General features: G+C 38.4%; 1 protein-coding gene across 1 annotated transcript in view; it reads left to right on the forward strand.

The window, feature by feature from the left end:
• F5 (coagulation factor V) overlaps positions 1 to 17,987 on the forward strand; it is a 128,600-nt gene that overhangs the window by 47,980 nt on the left and 62,633 nt on the right. Inside the window, exon 4 of the mRNA XM_007937783.1 lies at positions 16,531 to 16,743. Coding sequence (XP_007935974.1) covers positions 16,531 to 16,743 — 213 coding nt within the window. The remainder of the gene's footprint in view (positions 1 to 16,530; positions 16,744 to 17,987) is intronic.

Consider the following 17,987-nt stretch of genomic DNA (forward strand, 5'->3'; position numbering starts at 1 on the left):
TTTGGTCAATGACATGAGACAAAGTATATGTGAACTGCTGTATGAAAAGTGAATTTACTCTGTAAATCTTCACCCAAATCCTAATAATAAAAAAAAAATACTACTAATAATAATATTTAGTAGACAAAAGAGCCCTAGTGACACAGTGGTTAAGCACTCAACTGGTAACCAAAAGGTCATCAGGTCAGCTTGAACCTACCAGCCACTCTGTGGGAGAAAGATGAGGCAGTCTGCTTCTATGAAGATTTATAGCCTTGGAAACCCTATAGGTCAGTTCTACTCTGTTCTGTAGGGTTGCTATAAGTCATAATTGACTCAATGGAAGTGAGTATTTAATAGTAATATGCTTTAAAATCAGGAAATGAAATATCTACAAATGGACCTAATCATTTAAAAACTCTGTTACTAAAATCTTTCAGTTTAGGGTTAAAATTTCAGAAACTATAATGAGCACATACTCATTGTATGTATGTATGTATGTTTGGCTGTAATGCTGCATCTTAGGCATATTTTCTTGTGCAGTAAGACTTTCAAAGTCACTTACCTTTAAAAAGTTTGTTTCATAGTGAATCATAATACCATTCTTTGATTTGTTTCACATTTCATATTTCAGATGTATAAGCTGCATGAGTGCTATACCACAGAATTGTTGTTGCTGTTAGGTGCTGTTGAATCAGTTCCCACTCATAGCAACCTCGTGCACAACAGAATGAAACACTTCCCAGTCCTGCACCATCCTCACAATCTTCGTTATGTTTGACCCCATCATTGCAGTTACTATGTCAGTCTATCTTGTTGGGTGAGGCTCTTCCCTTTTTTGCTGACCCTCTGCTTTACCAAGTCTTGTATCCTTTCTTTAGGTGTTAGTCCCTTCTGACAACCTGACCAAAGTTAGTTCTATAATATTCAGCTGTCAGCTTGTAAACCAGCTCTCTGGATTAAGAATTAAAAATAACTTTCCATCAGATAGTATTCCTTGCATCTAAGTGTTACTAAGTTCTCTGTATAAAAACTTAGTCTTCTGGATTTTCCAAAACATTTCAATGCTGGACATAACATAGGTGAGGATACTTTTCATTTTTCATCTAAATATTCTGGCCTTTTATACATATAACCGTGAGTAGAAGAATCTCTAGGAGACGCAAATGGCTAACATATTTGACTGCTAACCAAAAAGTTAGGGGCTTTAATCTACCCAGAGGCACTGTGGAAGAAAGGCTTCATGATGGACCTCCAAAAAATCAGCCACTGAGAACAATATTGAGCACAGCTGTACTCTGACACATATGGGATCCCCAAGTGTCAGAACTGACTCGATGACAACTGATTTACTGGTTTCGGCCTTGAATGTGTGATAAATACCTGAAGCAAATTGTAATGACTAATGTAATACTTAGGAGCTCTGATGGCGTAGTGCCTAAGGCACTTGACTGCTAACCAGAAGGCTGGTGGTTCAAACCCACCAGCCACTTCTCGGAAGGAAGGGGGCCATCTACTTCCATAGTGATACCACCTCAGAAACCCAAGGAGGGGTCGCTATGAGTTGGATCCTATTCGACGGCAGTGAGTTGAATGTAACACTTCTCATAAATCTCAAAATTGTGAACCCTCTTTCAAAAGAGACATGTATGCCCTCTGCAATAGAGCCAGTGCCTTTAGAAAGCATTAGTATTCTAATTTGCCCATGGCCTAAATTATAGCTTCTAAAAGAATATTTTGGATCTTTGAATACATTTGCATTCACCAAGTTTAGTAAATGAGTGGAAAAGAGTTGTTTAACAAAATAAGTAACAAGGGAGGATTTCATGAACAACATAATAATGGGTAACTAAAAAGGCTCTTTATTTAACTTCACTTTCCTAAAAGCTTGTACTCACCATTTTGCATTAAAAAAAACAAAAACTGAGAGCCTTTGGCAAGTAATTGTTACATCATGACAAGAGTAAACAAATTACAAAGCTGACTGTGGACTGGGCAGGAAGCAAACAGAACTGAGCAAATATAAAATGAAGGACTACTTTGTGTAAAAAAATTATTCTAACAAGAAGCTATACAAGGATTTTTTTGTCCTTCTCCTTTTTTGTCAGTTTAGATTTAACTTTTTATTTTGACAAAAAGTCTAAGCCTGATTTGCCATAAATGCATTTCACAAATGCTTCCTGTAAATAGCTCTCTTCATATTTCATAACTGATATAGTGCCAGAATGTTTAAAGCCTTCTTCTGCTAACCAAAAGGTCAGTGGTTTGAACCCACCAGCTGCTCCGTGGGAGAGAGATGAAGCAGTCTGCTTCTGTAAAGATTTACAGCCTTGGAAACCCTATGGGGCAGTTCTACTCTGTGCTATAGAGTCACTATGAGTTGGAATTGACAGCAGCGGGATAGTACCAGGAAATGAGTATTCTTGATTGCGAAAATGGTTACAAGGTGCAGCATTATAATCAATTTGATTTAGGTTGCAAAATTAAAGATAGAACATGACTGTTTCATTTTAGATAAAAGGTAAAATACGATACTGTGAAGTGAAAAGAATGAAAGCATAAATAAAATTATCCCCAAACTATCTATCCATCTCATCAGTAGTTCTCTCTCAGTGTTATTATAGAATATATCCCATGAGCAAATGTTATTGCTCATTATGTTTTAAGATGCCCTTGATGCACTTTTCTGGAGTATAGTAATTTTGATTAAAATCACTCATTCATTTCTATACTTTGAAATTTATCTTATAATAACTGTCAGGTGAATGTGAAATTCTGAGTAATTTACTCTGACCTATTAGATGGATATTTAAAAACCACTATGTATTTAACCTGGATGTGAAGCACTGGCTGTTACTTGTAATTAGTCAATTTGATATCCTTAGAAAATCATTCACACTGCTACATCTGGCACAAAGGTTACTGCCTCATAAACCAGTTGCCGTCGAACTGATTCTGACCCATGGCTACCCCGTATGTGTCAGAGTAGAACTATGCTCCATAGGGTTTTCAATGGCAGAGTTTTTCAAAAGTAGATCATCAGGCCTTTCTTCCAAGGTGCCTGTGGGTACATGCTAGCTGCCAACCTTTTAGTTAGCAGCCAAGTGGGTTAACCATTTGCGTAATGAGGGACTCCTATAGTCGATTAGATGATTCTTACACATTTATATTGGTTCGTTCTCATTCCAGATGAATGGTATGTTCTAATTATGCTCTCTCCAGTAAAGTAGCTCTAGAAGAAATGTAGATATGTGTTATAGATTGAATTGTGTTCTAAACAAATACTTGCTATAAGGCATTAGATTGCTAACCAGAAGGTTGGCTGTTCAAACTCACCAGCAACTCCATGGAAGGAAGACTGGGCAATCTACTTCCGTGAAGATTTACCACCTCGGAATCCCAAAGGGGTCACTATGAGTTGGAATTGACTTGATGGCAGTGAGTTTGGTTTGGTTTGGTTTGTACCTGTAGATATAATCCCATCTGAGAATAGGTTTTCCTCAGGTATATTAATTAAACCTTCTCAGCATAGGGTATATCTTAAGTCAGTCACTTTTGAGATACAAAAGGAGCAAGCAAGCATGAATGTGGGAAGAGAGATACTACATGTACATCTCCAAGCAATGTCAAAAACATTGCTAGGGAATCTGAGACAACGACTTTTCCTCAGAGCAGAAAAAAGAGCCTTTCCCGAGAACTGGCGTCCTGAATAGGACTTCTAGTTTCCTAAATTGTGAGAAAATAAATTTCTGTCCATTAATTCCTCCCACATATGGTATTTCTGTTATAGCAACACTGAGAGACTGAAAAAAAAAAAAAAAAAAACACAACCCACTGTCATCGAGTTGATTTTGACACACAGCAACACTATAACACACAGTAGAACTTCCTTACAGGGTTTCTGAGGCTGTAAATCTTTACAGAAGCAGACTGCCTCCTCTTTCTCCTGTGGATCAGCTGGTGGGTTCAAACCACTGACTTTTTGATTAGCGGCCAAATGCTTTAACTACTGCACCACCATAGCACCTTTCTGAGAGACAAGTTGAAGCCCATCATAACTAAGGCACTAACAACTATCCAGTTGTTAATTGGGCTGTGAATGTGTCTTCTTTACACTTGTGCCCAGGCACTTAGCACACAGCCTGGAACAATGCCTAAATGTGCTATTGCTGTTAGACCTCTGATCCTTGTTTCCCACTCTCACCTCGAGAACCTGAACATTTGCTGTTGCTATGTAAATTCACACTACATGTTTGTAAATGAAATAGATTTTCCTGAAGATTGGTGAGGATAGTTAGACAAGGGCATTTGACATTGCTGCAATGTAAAAATATTTCATATAGACATTTAACATCTCAAACTTTGGATTCTGGCCATGAAGGGGCACATTTACCCTTATGAATAACTACTACACCAAACCAAACCAAACCCACTGCCATTGAGTCCATTCCAACTCATAGTGACCCCCTTTGGATTTCTAAGGCTATAAATCTTTACAGAAGTAGATTGCTTCATCTTCATCCCTCAGAGTAGCTGGTGGGTTTGAACCACTGACCTTCTGGTTAACAGCCAAATGCCTTAACCACTATTCCACCAGAGCTCCTTAACTACTAGACAGGCAGACAAAAATATGTGAAGCAACAATATTCAGACATTGAACAACAGACATTGCAAAAAAAGTGATTAACAAATAAGCTGAGCCCTCTGAGTGCCCAAGATCACTGCCTCGAGAGAGTATCCAGGGCACAAGGTTGGGAGGAAGAATCCAAACAGAGCTCAACATTCTGAGTTAAGGAAACAGGGTTTTGACTTTGGGGAGGGCAAAATGGCAGGAATTTATGATTTGTAGGGGTTGACTGCTAACCAGAAGGTCAGCGGTTCAAACCCACAAGTCACTCTGTGGAAGGAAGATGGGGTGATATACTTCTGTAAAGATTTACAGTCTCAGAAAACCAATGGGGATCACTATGAGTTGGAAATGACTTGATGGCAATGAGGTTTGTTTTTTTTTTTTTGTTGTTGTTTTTTGTTTTGAGTGCAGAATAGTAAAGAAGATAGACCAGCTATCATAAATGAACTCTTGAGAATCTATACAGGATTCCTTTCAAGTCTTCAGCTGAGTACAAATCTGTACTTGCATGTGATGAAAGTATTGAGGGTAAGGAAAATATCAGCAGACAGGAATAGGTAGAACAATCGCTAGATTACAAGTCTTGATTAAAAGCAAGACTTGAAAGAATCAAATTGACTCTAATTATTTTAACTGTGTGTCAGAATAAAAGTCAATACTAGTTAAAAGTGGGAGCTCTGGTGGTGTAGTGCCTAAGGCATTTAACTGCTAACCAGAAAGTTGGTGATTCAAACCCACCAGCCACTCCTTGGAAGGAAGATTGGGCAATCTACTTCGATAGAGATACCACCTCCGAAACTCAAGGAGGGGTCACTGTGAGTCGAAATTGACTCAACGGCAGTGAGTTTGGTATTTTGACTTGTAGTTAAAAGTATGAAACAAAATTCAGCAATCAACATTTGAAACACAGTGTCTGGCATCTAATAAAAACTAACAAGCATAAAATGATGCAGAAAAGTATGAGTCATGACCAGAAGAAAACTCCATCAATAGAAACAGACCCAGAAATGAAAGAGATGATAGAAGTACCAGGCAAAGACGTTAAGATGACTACTATAAAAAGTTTCCAAATGTTTCAGAAGATAGAGAAAAACAGGGGCATAATGAAGAGAGAAATTAAAGATATGAAGAATACACAAATGAAACTTCTTCTGATGAATACAGTATCTGAAATGGGAAGCACAGTGGTGAGTTTCACAGCACCTTAGATACTGCACAAGAAAGTATTAAAGAGCGTTGTTGTTGTTACTGTGTGCCATCAAGTCAATTCCAACTGATAGCAACTCCATGGGAGACAGTAAAACTGCTCTCAGGGGTATGCTAGACTTTAGTATTTTCAGGAGCAGATCATATGTCTTTCTCCTGCAGAACAGCTGTTGTGTTTGAACCACTGACATTTTGGTTAACATCTCTGCCCTTAAACATTACAACACCAGGGCTCCTTTAGGGAACTTTAAGATATAGAAATTGAAATTGAAATAGATGAAATAGAAATTTCATCCAAAATGAAACACAAGCACACATTTAGAAAAGACTGAACAAAAGGAAGAGAGCATCAGTGAGCTACAGGATAGTATCAAGAAGTCACCTAACACATGAAGTGGAATCCCAGAAGAGGGGAAGGGACAGAGAAAAATATTTGGAAGAATAATGGCTGAGAATTTTCCAAATGTGATGAAAACTATAAACCTACATATTCAAGAGGTTCAGCAAAACGAAGAAGAAGAAATATGAAAACCACACCAAAGCACATCATAATCAATTTACTGAAAACCTATGGTAAAGAGAAAATGTTAAAAGTAGGCAACCAAAAAGGAAAATTATGTATCTACTTACCTACCAGTGGCTGTTGAGTCAACTCTGACTTGTGATCATATCATGTGTGTCAGAGCAGAATTATACTCCATAGAGTTTTCAGTGGCTGACTATTTGGAAGTAGATCACCAGGGCTTTCTTTTGAGGTGTCTTTTAGTAGAATTGAACCTTCAAACTTTTGGTTAGCAGCCAAGTATGTTAACCATCTCTACCACCCAGAGACTCTCACTATATACAGAGGAAAAAAAAATTAGAATGATAGCAGACTTCTCATTAGAAATAGTACAAAACTAGAACAAAGTTAGGCACATCTGTAAAGTATTGAAGGGTAGTAAGGAATCTGTCTACCACTCGTCTGTCACTTTGTTGTACCGTGGTGGCTTGTGTGTAGATGTGAGGCTGGAGGCTATGCCAACAGTATTTAAAATGCCAGCAGGGTCACCCATGGTGGACAGGTCTCAGCAGAGCTTCCAGACTAAGACAGACTTGGAGAAGGAAGGGGCTATCAATTATTCAAAAATTGGCCAGTGAAAACCTTATGAACTGCACTGAAACACTGCCTGATGTATTACTGGGAAACTTTATGAATAGCTCTAAAACATTGTCTGATACAGTGCCAGAAGATGAGCCCCTCAGGTCAAAAGGCACTCAAGATATGACTGGGGAAGAGCTGCCTCCTCAGAGTAGAGCCAACCTTAATGATGTGGATGGAATAAAACTTTCAGGACCTCCACTTGCTGATGTAGTACAACTCAAAATGAGAAGACATCGCTGCAAATATCCATTAATAATCGGAGCATGGAATGTATGAAGTATGAATCTAGGAAAATTGGAAGTTGTCAAAAATGAAATGGAACACTTAAAGATCAATATCCTAGGCATTGAGCAGAAGTGGACTAGTTCTGGCCATTTTGAATCAGACAACCATATGATCTTCTATGCTGGGAATGACAAATTGAACAGGAATGACATGGCATTCATCATCACAAAGAATGTTTCAAGATCTATCCTGAAGTACAATGCTTTCAGTGGTAGGATAATGTCCATACATCTACAAGGAAGAGCAGTCAATACTACTATTATTCAAATGTATGCACCAACCACCAAAGCCATAGATGAGGAAATTGAAGATTTTTACCAACTTTTGCAGTCTTAAACAGACCAAACATGCAATCAAGATGTGTTGATTATCAGTGGTGATTGGAATGCAAAAGTTGGAAACAAAGAAGAATCACTGGTAGTTGGAAAATACCACCTTGGTGATAGAAATAAAGCTGGAGCTTGCATGATAGAATTTGCAAGACCAATGACTTACTCATTGCAAACACCTTTTTTCAACAACACAAATGGCAGCTATACAGGTGGACTTCACCAGATGGAGTGCACAGGAATCAGATCAACTATGTCTGTGGAAAGAGGTAATGGAGAAGCTCAGTATCTTCAGCCAAAACAAGGCCAGCAGCTGACTATGGAGTACCCCATAAGTTGCTCATATGCAAGGTCAACTGGAAGCTGAAGACAATTAAAACAAGTCCACAAGAGACAAAATATGACTTGATAATATCGCTCCTGACTTTAGAGACCATCTAAAGAATAGATTTGATGCATTGAATGCCAATGACCAAAAACCAGAGGAATTGTGGGATAACATCAAGAACATCATCCATGAAGAATGCAAAAGGTCATTAAAAAGACAGGAAAGGAAGAAAAGGCTAAAATGGATGTCAGAAGAGACTCTGAAGCTTGCCTTTGAACAGAAAGTGGCTAAAGCAGATGGAAGAGGAGTTCCGGAAAGACGGCGGAATAGCCAGAAAGACTGCACAGACCCTCTTCAATAAAGAAAAGGGGAACCAATTAACGGAGATATAGAAGATAATCTTGGAGCACTGAGCTTTGAAGGAAAGGATATAGAAGTGGACTACACTCCAACTAGTAGAAGAATTTTGCATGAAAACACCAAAAAAGGAGACATACAGAGCTAAGATTCATGTGGAATGCCATCAAAAGGAATAATCTGTGTGTAATTGGAATTCCAAAACAGAAAAAAGAAAACCACTGAGAAAATTGTCCAAGATTTGTTGGAAGAGAACTTCTCTGATATGATGAAAGATGAGAATATATCCATTCAAGAAGCCCAACAAACCCCACACAGGATAGAACCCAAAAGAAAATCACTAAGACATATAATCATCAAACTCATCAAAACCAAAGAAGAAAGAATCCTGAAAGCAGCATGGGAAAAAATGAAAAATGACTTATAAAGGACAACCAATAAGAATATGCTCTGCCTTCTCAGCAGACACCATGCAAGGGAGAAGACAATGGGATGGTATATATAAAACCCAGAGAGAGAAAAATTTCCAACCAAGAATTATATACCCAGCAAAATTGTCCCTCAAATATGATGGTGAAATTGAGAGATTTCCAGATAAGCAGAAATTAAGGGAATTTGTTAAAACCAGACCAAACTTACAAGAGGTACTAAAGGGAGTCCTTTGAACAGAGAACCAAAAATAGCAAACAACTGACCATTAATACATGAGATGACATAACCCAGAAACCACAGCTATGGACATATCCAAAGCGAAATAAGCTTACAAGACTGTAAACAGGGAACCAGAGACATAAATTGGCAAATGAGGACAACTACAAACCAAAAAGAGGGAAAATACTGTGTAGTTACAGAACTTCTAAATAGTGAGGAAGTCAGTAGAGTTACAAGATAGAATGGACTGTTCTAAATGCGGGGGGCAAATTATAAATCACAGGGTAACCTGAAACAAAAATGATAAACCTTCACATCACAATAAAAAAGAGGACAAGCACAAATGCCTAAGGCACTTGACTGCTAACCAGAAGGCTGGCGGTTCAAACCCACCAGCCATTCCTCGGAAGGAAGATGGGGCAATCTACTTCCATAGTGATACTGCCTCAGAAACCCAAGGAGGGGTCGCTGTGAGTCGGGTCCGACTTGATGGCACATAACAACAACAAACAACAACAACAATAGCAACAAAGGAAATGATAACAGAATTCATAAACATAAAGAGCTCAGCACAGAAAACTAGCTGTAACAAAGAAACCAAGAACACCATGAAAAAACACATAACAAAATGGCAGCAATTAATTCATACTTGTTGACAATTACACTGAATGTTAATGGATTAAATGCACCACTCTCAAGAGATGGAGAGTTGCAGACTGGATAAGAAAACATAACCCATCAATATGCTGTCTACAAGAGATACGCCTTAGAGACAAAGACAACAACAGACTAAAAATCAAAGGTTGGAAAAAGATGTATCAAGCAAATGGCAACCAAATAAAAGCAGGAGTGGCAATATTAATTTCTGATCAAATTAACTTTAAGACAAAAACCACCATACGAGACAAAGAAGGACATGATATGATGATTAAAGGATGAATTGAACAAGAAGATATAACCATAATAAATATCTTTGAACCCAATGAAAGATCCCCAAAATATGTAAATCACACTTTAAAAGAGTTGAAAAAGCAAATAGATGACTCCACTGTCATAGTGGGAGACTTTAATACACCACTTTAAATGAAAGGTGGAATAACTGGAAAGAAACGCAACAAAGACACAGAAGAGCTAAACAGTACAATCCACCAACTTGACCTTATAGACATCTACAGAGCACTTGACCCAACAATAGCACAATATACATTCTTTTCCAGTGCACATGGAACATTCTCCATGAGGCCATATACTAGGCTATAAAGCAAGCCTTAATAAATTTAAAACAAATGGAAGAAATGACAAGATAAGGAAGCTGAACAGAAGATTTCAAGGAGCAGCTCGAGAAGGCAAAGTCAGTTATTACAGTGAAATATGCAAAAACCTGGAGTTGAAGGGGCAAAAGGGAAGAACACACTCAGCATTTCTAGAGCTGAAAGAACTGAGGAAAAAGTTCAAGCCTCAAGTTGCAATCTTAAAGATTCTATGGGCAAAATATTGAATGATGCAGGAAACATCAAAAGATGGAAGGAATACACAGAGTCACTTTACTAAAAAAAAATTGGTCAATGTTCATCCATTTCATGAGGTGGCATATGATCAAAAACCAATGGTATTGAAGGAAGAAGCTGAAGCTGCACTGAAGGAATTAGTGAAGAACAAGGTTCCAGGAATTGATGGAGTACCCATTGAGACGTTTCAACAAACAGATGCCTCACTGGAGGCACTCACTGGTCTATGCCAAGAAATTTGGAAGACAGCTACCTGGCCAACTGACTGGAAAAGATCCATATTTGTACCCATTCCAAAGAAAGGTGATCCCACAGAATGTGGAAATTATTGAACATTAATCATAATAATTACAAGCAAGTAAAATCTTGCTGAAGATAAATCAAAAATGGTTGCAGCGGTATATTGACAGGGAACTTCCAGAAATCCAAGCTGGATTCAGAAGAGGATGTGAAATGAGAGGTATTATTGGTGATGTCAGATGGATCTTGGCTCAAAGCAAAGAATACCAGAAAGATGTTTACTTGTGTTTTATTGACTATGCAAAAGCATTTGATTATGTGGATCATAACAAATTATGGATAACATTGAGAAGAATAGGAATTCCAGAACAGTTTATTGTGCTCATCAACTTGTACATAGACCAGGAGGCTTTCATTCAAACAGGAAACTGCATGGTTTAAAATCAGGAAGGGAATGCATCAGGGTTGTATCCTTTCACCATACTTATTCAGTCTCTATGCTGAGCAAATAATCTGAGAAGCTTGGTTATGTGAAGAAGAACATGACATCTGGGTTGGAAGAAGATTCATTAACAACCTACAATATGCAGACGATGCAACTTTGCTTTCTGAAAGTGAGGATGATTTGAGGTACTTACTGATGAAGATTAAAGTCTACAGTCTACAGCATGGATTATACCTCAACATAAAGAAAACAAAAATCTTCACAACTGGACCAATAAAGAGCACCACAATAAATGGAGAAAAGATTGAAGTAGTTAAAGATTTCATATTACTTAGTTCCACAGTCAACACCAATAGAAGCAGCAGTCAAGACATCAGACAACATATTGCACTGGGCAAATATTCTGCAAAAGACCTCTTTAAAGTGCTGAAGAGCAAAGATATCTCCTCGAAGACTGTTATTGTTATGTGCTGTCGAGTCGGTCCCAACTCACAGTGACCCCTCCTTGGGTTTCCCAGGAGGTATCACTACAGAAGTAGATGGCCCAACCTTCCTTCCAAGGAATGGCTGGTGGGTTTGAATTGCCATCCTCTGGTTAGCAGTCAAGTGCCTTAGGCACTATGCTACCAGAGCTCCCCTTGAAGACTAAGGTGCACCTAACCCAAGGTGTTTTCAATCACCTCACATGCATGTGAGAGCTGCAAATTTAACAAGGAAGACTGAAGAAGTGTTGATGCTTTTGAGTTGTGGTGTTAGCAAAGACTACTGAAAGGACCATGAACTCCCAAAAGAACTAACAAATCTGTCCTGGAAGAAGTGCAGCTGGAATGCTCCTTAGAAGTGAGAATGTCCAGACTTCATCTCACTTACTTTGGTCATGTTATCAGAAGGGACCATTTCTTGGAGAAGGATATGATACTTAGTAAGTGGAGGGTCAATTAAAAAGGGGAAGATCCTCAATGAGATAGATTGACACTTGGCTGCAACAATGGGCTCAAGTATGGCAAGTATTGTGAGGCTCACACACGACTGGGCAGTGTTTAATTCTGTTGTACATAAAGTTGCTATGAATTGGAGTCAACTCAATGGTAACTAACAACAACAACAACAAAGGACACTTAGAATTCTATACCCAGCAAATATAAAAGTTAAGGCAAAATAAAGATTGTTTTAGACATATAAAAGCAGAGACAGTTTCTTGCTAGAAGACCAGCAAAAATCTTAAAGAAAAATGTTTAGGCAGAAGAAAAATATCAGGAGGATATTTGGGTCTATAAGAAGAAATGAAGAGTATTAGGAATGGTAATGGGAGCTCTGGTAGCATAGTGCCTAAGGCACTTGACTGCTAACCAGAAGGCTGGCGGTTCAAACCCCCCAGCCACTCCTCGGAAGGAAGGCTGGGCAATCCTACTTCCGTAGTGATACTGCTTCGGAAACCCAAGGAGGGGTCACTATGAGTCGGGGGCGACTCAACGGCAAATAACAACAACAGGAATGATAATAAAGAAATATGTTCCTCATTTTTAATCTCTTGAAAAGATAATTAGTTGTTTAAACTTTAAGGCAAAAATAATAGCAATTTATTATGGAGCACATTATGTATAACCAAAAAAGAAAAACCAAACTCACTGCTGTCAAGTTGAATGTGACTCATAGCCACCCCTCCTTGGGTTTCCGAGGTGGTATCACTATGGAAGTAGATTGCCCAACCTTCCTTCTAAGGAATGGCTGGTGGGTTTGAACTACCAGCCTTCTGGTTAGCAGTCAAATGCCTCAGGTACTATGCCACCAGAGGTAAATTATATGACAATAATAGTACAATGACTGGGAGAGGAAAATGGAAATGCACTGTTATTATGATGTAAGTAAAATTATATAATATTACATAAAGGCAGACTATGATGAGTTAAAGTTGTATGTTATGAACTGAAAAGCACCACCAATAAAACAAAACAAAGCTAATAAGTCAACATTGTTAGTTGAAGTTGGGTCGGCTCCAATTCATGTGCATAACAGAATGAAACATTGCCTGGTCCTGAGCCATCATCATGACTGTTGGTATATTTGAGTCCAGCTGGACAATATTCTGATCCATAGAGCATTCACTGGCTGATTTTCAGGAGTAGATTACCAGGCCTTTTTTCCTAGTCTTTCTTAGTCTGAAAGCTCCACTGAAACCTGTCCACGACAAGTTACTCTGCTGGTATTTGAAATACTGTTGGTATAGCCTCGAATATCATAGCAACATGCAAGCCATCACAATGTGACAAACAGACAGGCTGTGGAATAAGCCAATAGTGAAGATAATAAAGAATCATAAAAAATACTCAGTTAATCCAAAAGAAGACAAGAAACAAGGGGAAAAAAAAGAACAAAGATCAGATTGAAAAATAGATAATAAATGGCAAGCTGATAGATTTAACCCAACCATATCAATAATTACATTAAAAGTAAATGGGTGGGGGCAGGGAAACAAGATTAATGGAAACAGAAAAAACAGTTGGAAATAATGAGAATAGTCATGCATTGTGAAGAATTTAACCATTCCCATTGAACAACTTGTATAGAAATTATTGAATGGGAATCTAAGCTACTGTGTAAACCTTCACCAAAAGCACAATATAATACTATTAAAGAAAAAATAAAATAAAGCAAATGGGAAGAACGCTGTAATTAAGAAGTAGATTCTTAGATTGGTAAAATGAAACAATTGGTCTCTCCTCATCTGGAGCAAAGAAAACCAAAGACAAATGGAAACAATTAGTCCAAGGGACTAGTGGACCATGTGAACCTCAGGCTACATGATGCTGAGACAAGAAGAACTAGATGGTGCCTGACTACTACAGTCAACCACTGGGAAAGGGATCAAAACAGGAGATCCTGGATAGAGTGGGAGAAAAATATGAAACAAAATTGAAAATCATACAAAAGATCAGGCTTACTCATCTTGTAGAGACTGGTAAAACCCCCAAGGCTATGGTCCCTAGTCACCCTTCAGGTTGCAACTGAACTCACTCCTGTGGCTTCAAGCCAAATAGTAGACAGGATTATAAGGTGAACAGTTACACCAGGTAGGTACACGTCTTAGAACAACCAACCATGGAACATCAGAATGGCAGTATTTGCACAGAGAGATAGCTCAAAGGGCAGGAATGCATAGGAAAGAGGGACACAGGAAAAAGGTAACCACAGTGAGTAAGTGGGAAGAGAGCTGTTACATTATGGGGATTACAATCAATGTCATGAAAAAAAATGTGTATGAACTGTTGTATGGAAAATGAATTTGCTCTGCAAACTTTCACCCAAATCACAATTAAAAAAAAAAAAAAGCAGATTGTTAAATTAGATAAAAGGCAAGACCCCACTATATACTGAATTCAAGAAATTCACTCTAAAGAAAAAGATAGGTTAAAAGATGGAAAAAGATATATCATGCTAACTAACACTGATCAAACACCAAGTGGTATAGAATATATGACTCCACTTACATGACATTATAGGTAAAGCAAAATTATAGTGAAAGAAAGCAGAGCAGTGTTTGCCTCAGCCAACTCCTTGGAAGGAAGGTTGGGCAATCTACTTCCATAGTGATACCGCCTTGGAAATCCAGGAGGGGTCTCTATGAGTTGGATCTGACTTGTCGGCAGTGAGGCAGGTGGTGGAGGGAATTGACTGCAAATGGCATAAGGGCTCTCTTTTTGCAGAGATAGAGATGTTGTGTACCTTGATTGTGGTGGTTAAGTGCAGCATGGCACGAATTTGGCAAACTCATCAAGTTTTACACTTAAATTGGTGAATTTTATTGACGTAAATTATACCTCAATAAAGATGATGAAAGAAAGAAGATAGAGAAGAAAGAAATCAAGTGCTTCTGTTTTCAAAATGTACAACCACTTCAGTAAGAATAGTTTCAACTGGCCATGCTCTTTACCCCCATCAAATAAATATTTTACCCTTTGTTTCCTGATCCTTGTTGTCTGTGCATGGCCACACTCTAGCAGTCTTACCTTCCACCTCAAGAAATTTACAAGCTTTTGTACAAAACGAGTATAACTGCACCCCAAAGACAAATTCTGGCACCAGCCAATGATAACGAAACTTGCACAAAATTAAATGATGAATGGTTCAGGCAGGGGACACTGCCCATCCCACTTGGCTCTCTCCATGACACTGACCTCTCCCCTTCCTGACCTCACTTAGTCCATCTCTAGCCACATCTTTCTGTTGTTGAAAACCCCACCCAACCCTCTGCAGTTCTTTCAGTCTTAAGAATTTCAGTTCTGCAGCTTCAATAAGGAAGACTCATTCTGCCTCTCTTCTCTTCCATATGTTAGTAAAGTCAAGTACACATGGAATTGTTAATGAGGGGTCTTTGAATGCACAAAGGACAGAAGTAAGCATCTAAACTTCAGTGGTAAGACACATTCCATATTTACAAGGACAACTAGACTGCATGGGAGCTAGACTCTGAGACTCTGAGAAAAGAGTTTGGATAACGAGATGAGATAATACATAATAAAGAGATAATATAGGGCTGGAGGTGGCAGCAGTTGAAAAGGTAGAAAGAACATGTGAAATACTTACAAGCAAAATAAAATAATTTATAAATAGCTCTGAATTTACTCATGCCCAATGCTACTAGGGAGAGTAGTTAACTATAAGATGTCTTGTCAAGCACCATAAGGAAAGCAAAACCTGTTCTAATGTTGAGATGCTTTTACCAATCAAAAGTGACTCAATCCTTTAATTATATTAAACAAAAAATTATTTAGATACTCTGGAAAACTTGCTAAATCTAACCTTACTAATAACACTTGTACTTACTTCAAATCATCATGGTATTGAAGTCTTTATAATTATATGAGCATAGAAATGGATATATGTAAATCTGTCCAAATAATGAAATTTAACTAAAGAAAGGCATATTTATCTCTCAAACCAAATCAAATTCACTGCCATCGAGCCAATTCCAACTCATAGCAACCCCCTTTGGGTTTCTAAGGCTATAAATCTTTACAGAAACAGACTTTCATCTTTCTTCTGCAGAGTGGCTGGTGGGTTGGAACTGCCAACCTTTTGGTTAGCAGCCAAATACCTTAACTATTGTACCACCAGACTTCCTTTATTTATCTCTACAGAGCTCATTTTAGAATTACCTCACTTAGAATCCCTCAGGGGACTGGTGGCATAGTGCCTAAGGCATTTGACTACTAACCAGAAGACTGGAAGTTCAAACCCACCAGCTACTCATCAGAAGGAAGGTTGGGCAATCTACTTCTGCAGTGATACTGCCTTGGAAACCCAAGGAGGGGTCGCTATGAGTTGGATCCAAGTCGATGGCAGCGCATTAGAATCCCTCAGATTGAAAGTGATGAAAAAGTAGTCCTCAGAAGCTACTCAGATACCATCATGGCTTTTACTTCTCCAGGTGCTTCTTACCATGACCACACATTCCCAATGGAGAAAATGGATGATGCTGTAGCTCCAGGCCAGGAATACACCTATGAGTGGAAAATCATGGAGGATAGTGGACCCACACACAATGACTCTCCATGCCTCACACATATCTATTACTCCTATGCAAACCTGATACAGGACTTCAACTCTGGGCTGGTTGGACCGCTGCTTATCTGCAAGAAAGGTAATAAAAAGATTAAACAACAACAAAACAGATGTTTTGTATAAGAAGTACTATAATGGAATGAGGCTTTAGGGCATCTTGGTACTGTTTTGTACATTAAGTAGAGAGAACCAAAAAGTTGATGTATCAAATCTTCCTCTGTCTGTTACAAATCGTCCTTTATCTCAGTCCTGAGAGCCTCTCCCAAGTAAATCCTTGCCTGAAGTGTGTTCTAATGCCATCATCTGATGTCAAATGTGATCTGTAACATTTACCTCAAGGTTGAATCTTCTTGAAAGTGTATAGTAGACTATATCCTGCTCAGAGAGTACTCAAAAAAATGCTGGTAACAAATCGGACATATCTGATGGTACGGTTGGCAATTTGATCTATAAGCACATGCAACTCTGGCTTCCTTTCTTATGAATAAGCTGAACACCGTGAATAAACAGAGTTCAACTGAATTTATAAGAAATGGCACTGGCTAGGCTCCTTAAGAATAAGCTTGGCTTTTTGTTTTACTCCAAGAGAATTCAGTCCATCTCTTGTTAAAACAAATAACAGTGAACTGCAATCCTCTGGGAAATAATGTAAGACACTACCAGTCTATACATGCACACATACGGTACCTGCATACACTTGTAAACCATTTATTCATTCCAAATATTTTTTTCATTGTCTCATACATATAAAATAATGTGATGGCACTGAAAAAGAAAATTAAAACTTATAGAAGGCTTTCATTTTACCATCACCTTCATTTTTTGTCATATGAGAATGGATTAATCCTTATCCTCTTTCTACCAACTCACTGGTACCCCACTGCATACACAAGCAAGATAATTATATAAACTTGTGGTGTAGTTCTTTTACCTATAAGGTGAAGTATCTGTTATTGACACTGGAGGAAATGATATTTTTACTAGAGACTTGACTGTCACCAAACGCTTCCATTGTGTGTTGTTGTTGTTGTTATTTGCCGTCGAGTCGGGCCCGACTCATAGTGACCCTTCCTTGGGTTTCCAAGGCAGTATCACTATGGAAGTAGATTGCCCCATCTTCCTTCCAAGGAGTGGCTGGTGGGTTTGAACTGCCAGCCTTCTGGTTAGCAGTCAAGTGCCTTAGGCACTATGCTACCAGAGCTCCCTTCCAATGTGTATAAGATGAAATTTATTCTCCCAAGGCTACAAGGTGCCAGAGAAAACACTTAATGTAGCACCAAGATTTTAATAGGTCCCCGATAATTATTACTTGCTAAAGGTTTT

The sequence above is a fragment of the Orycteropus afer genome, unplaced genomic scaffold (genome assembly GCF_000298275.1).
Source record: "Orycteropus afer afer isolate SDZICR_OR568_19922 unplaced genomic scaffold, OryAfe1.0 scaffold00044, whole genome shotgun sequence".
In the NCBI taxonomy this organism is placed as follows: Eukaryota; Metazoa; Chordata; class Mammalia; order Tubulidentata; family Orycteropodidae; genus Orycteropus; species Orycteropus afer.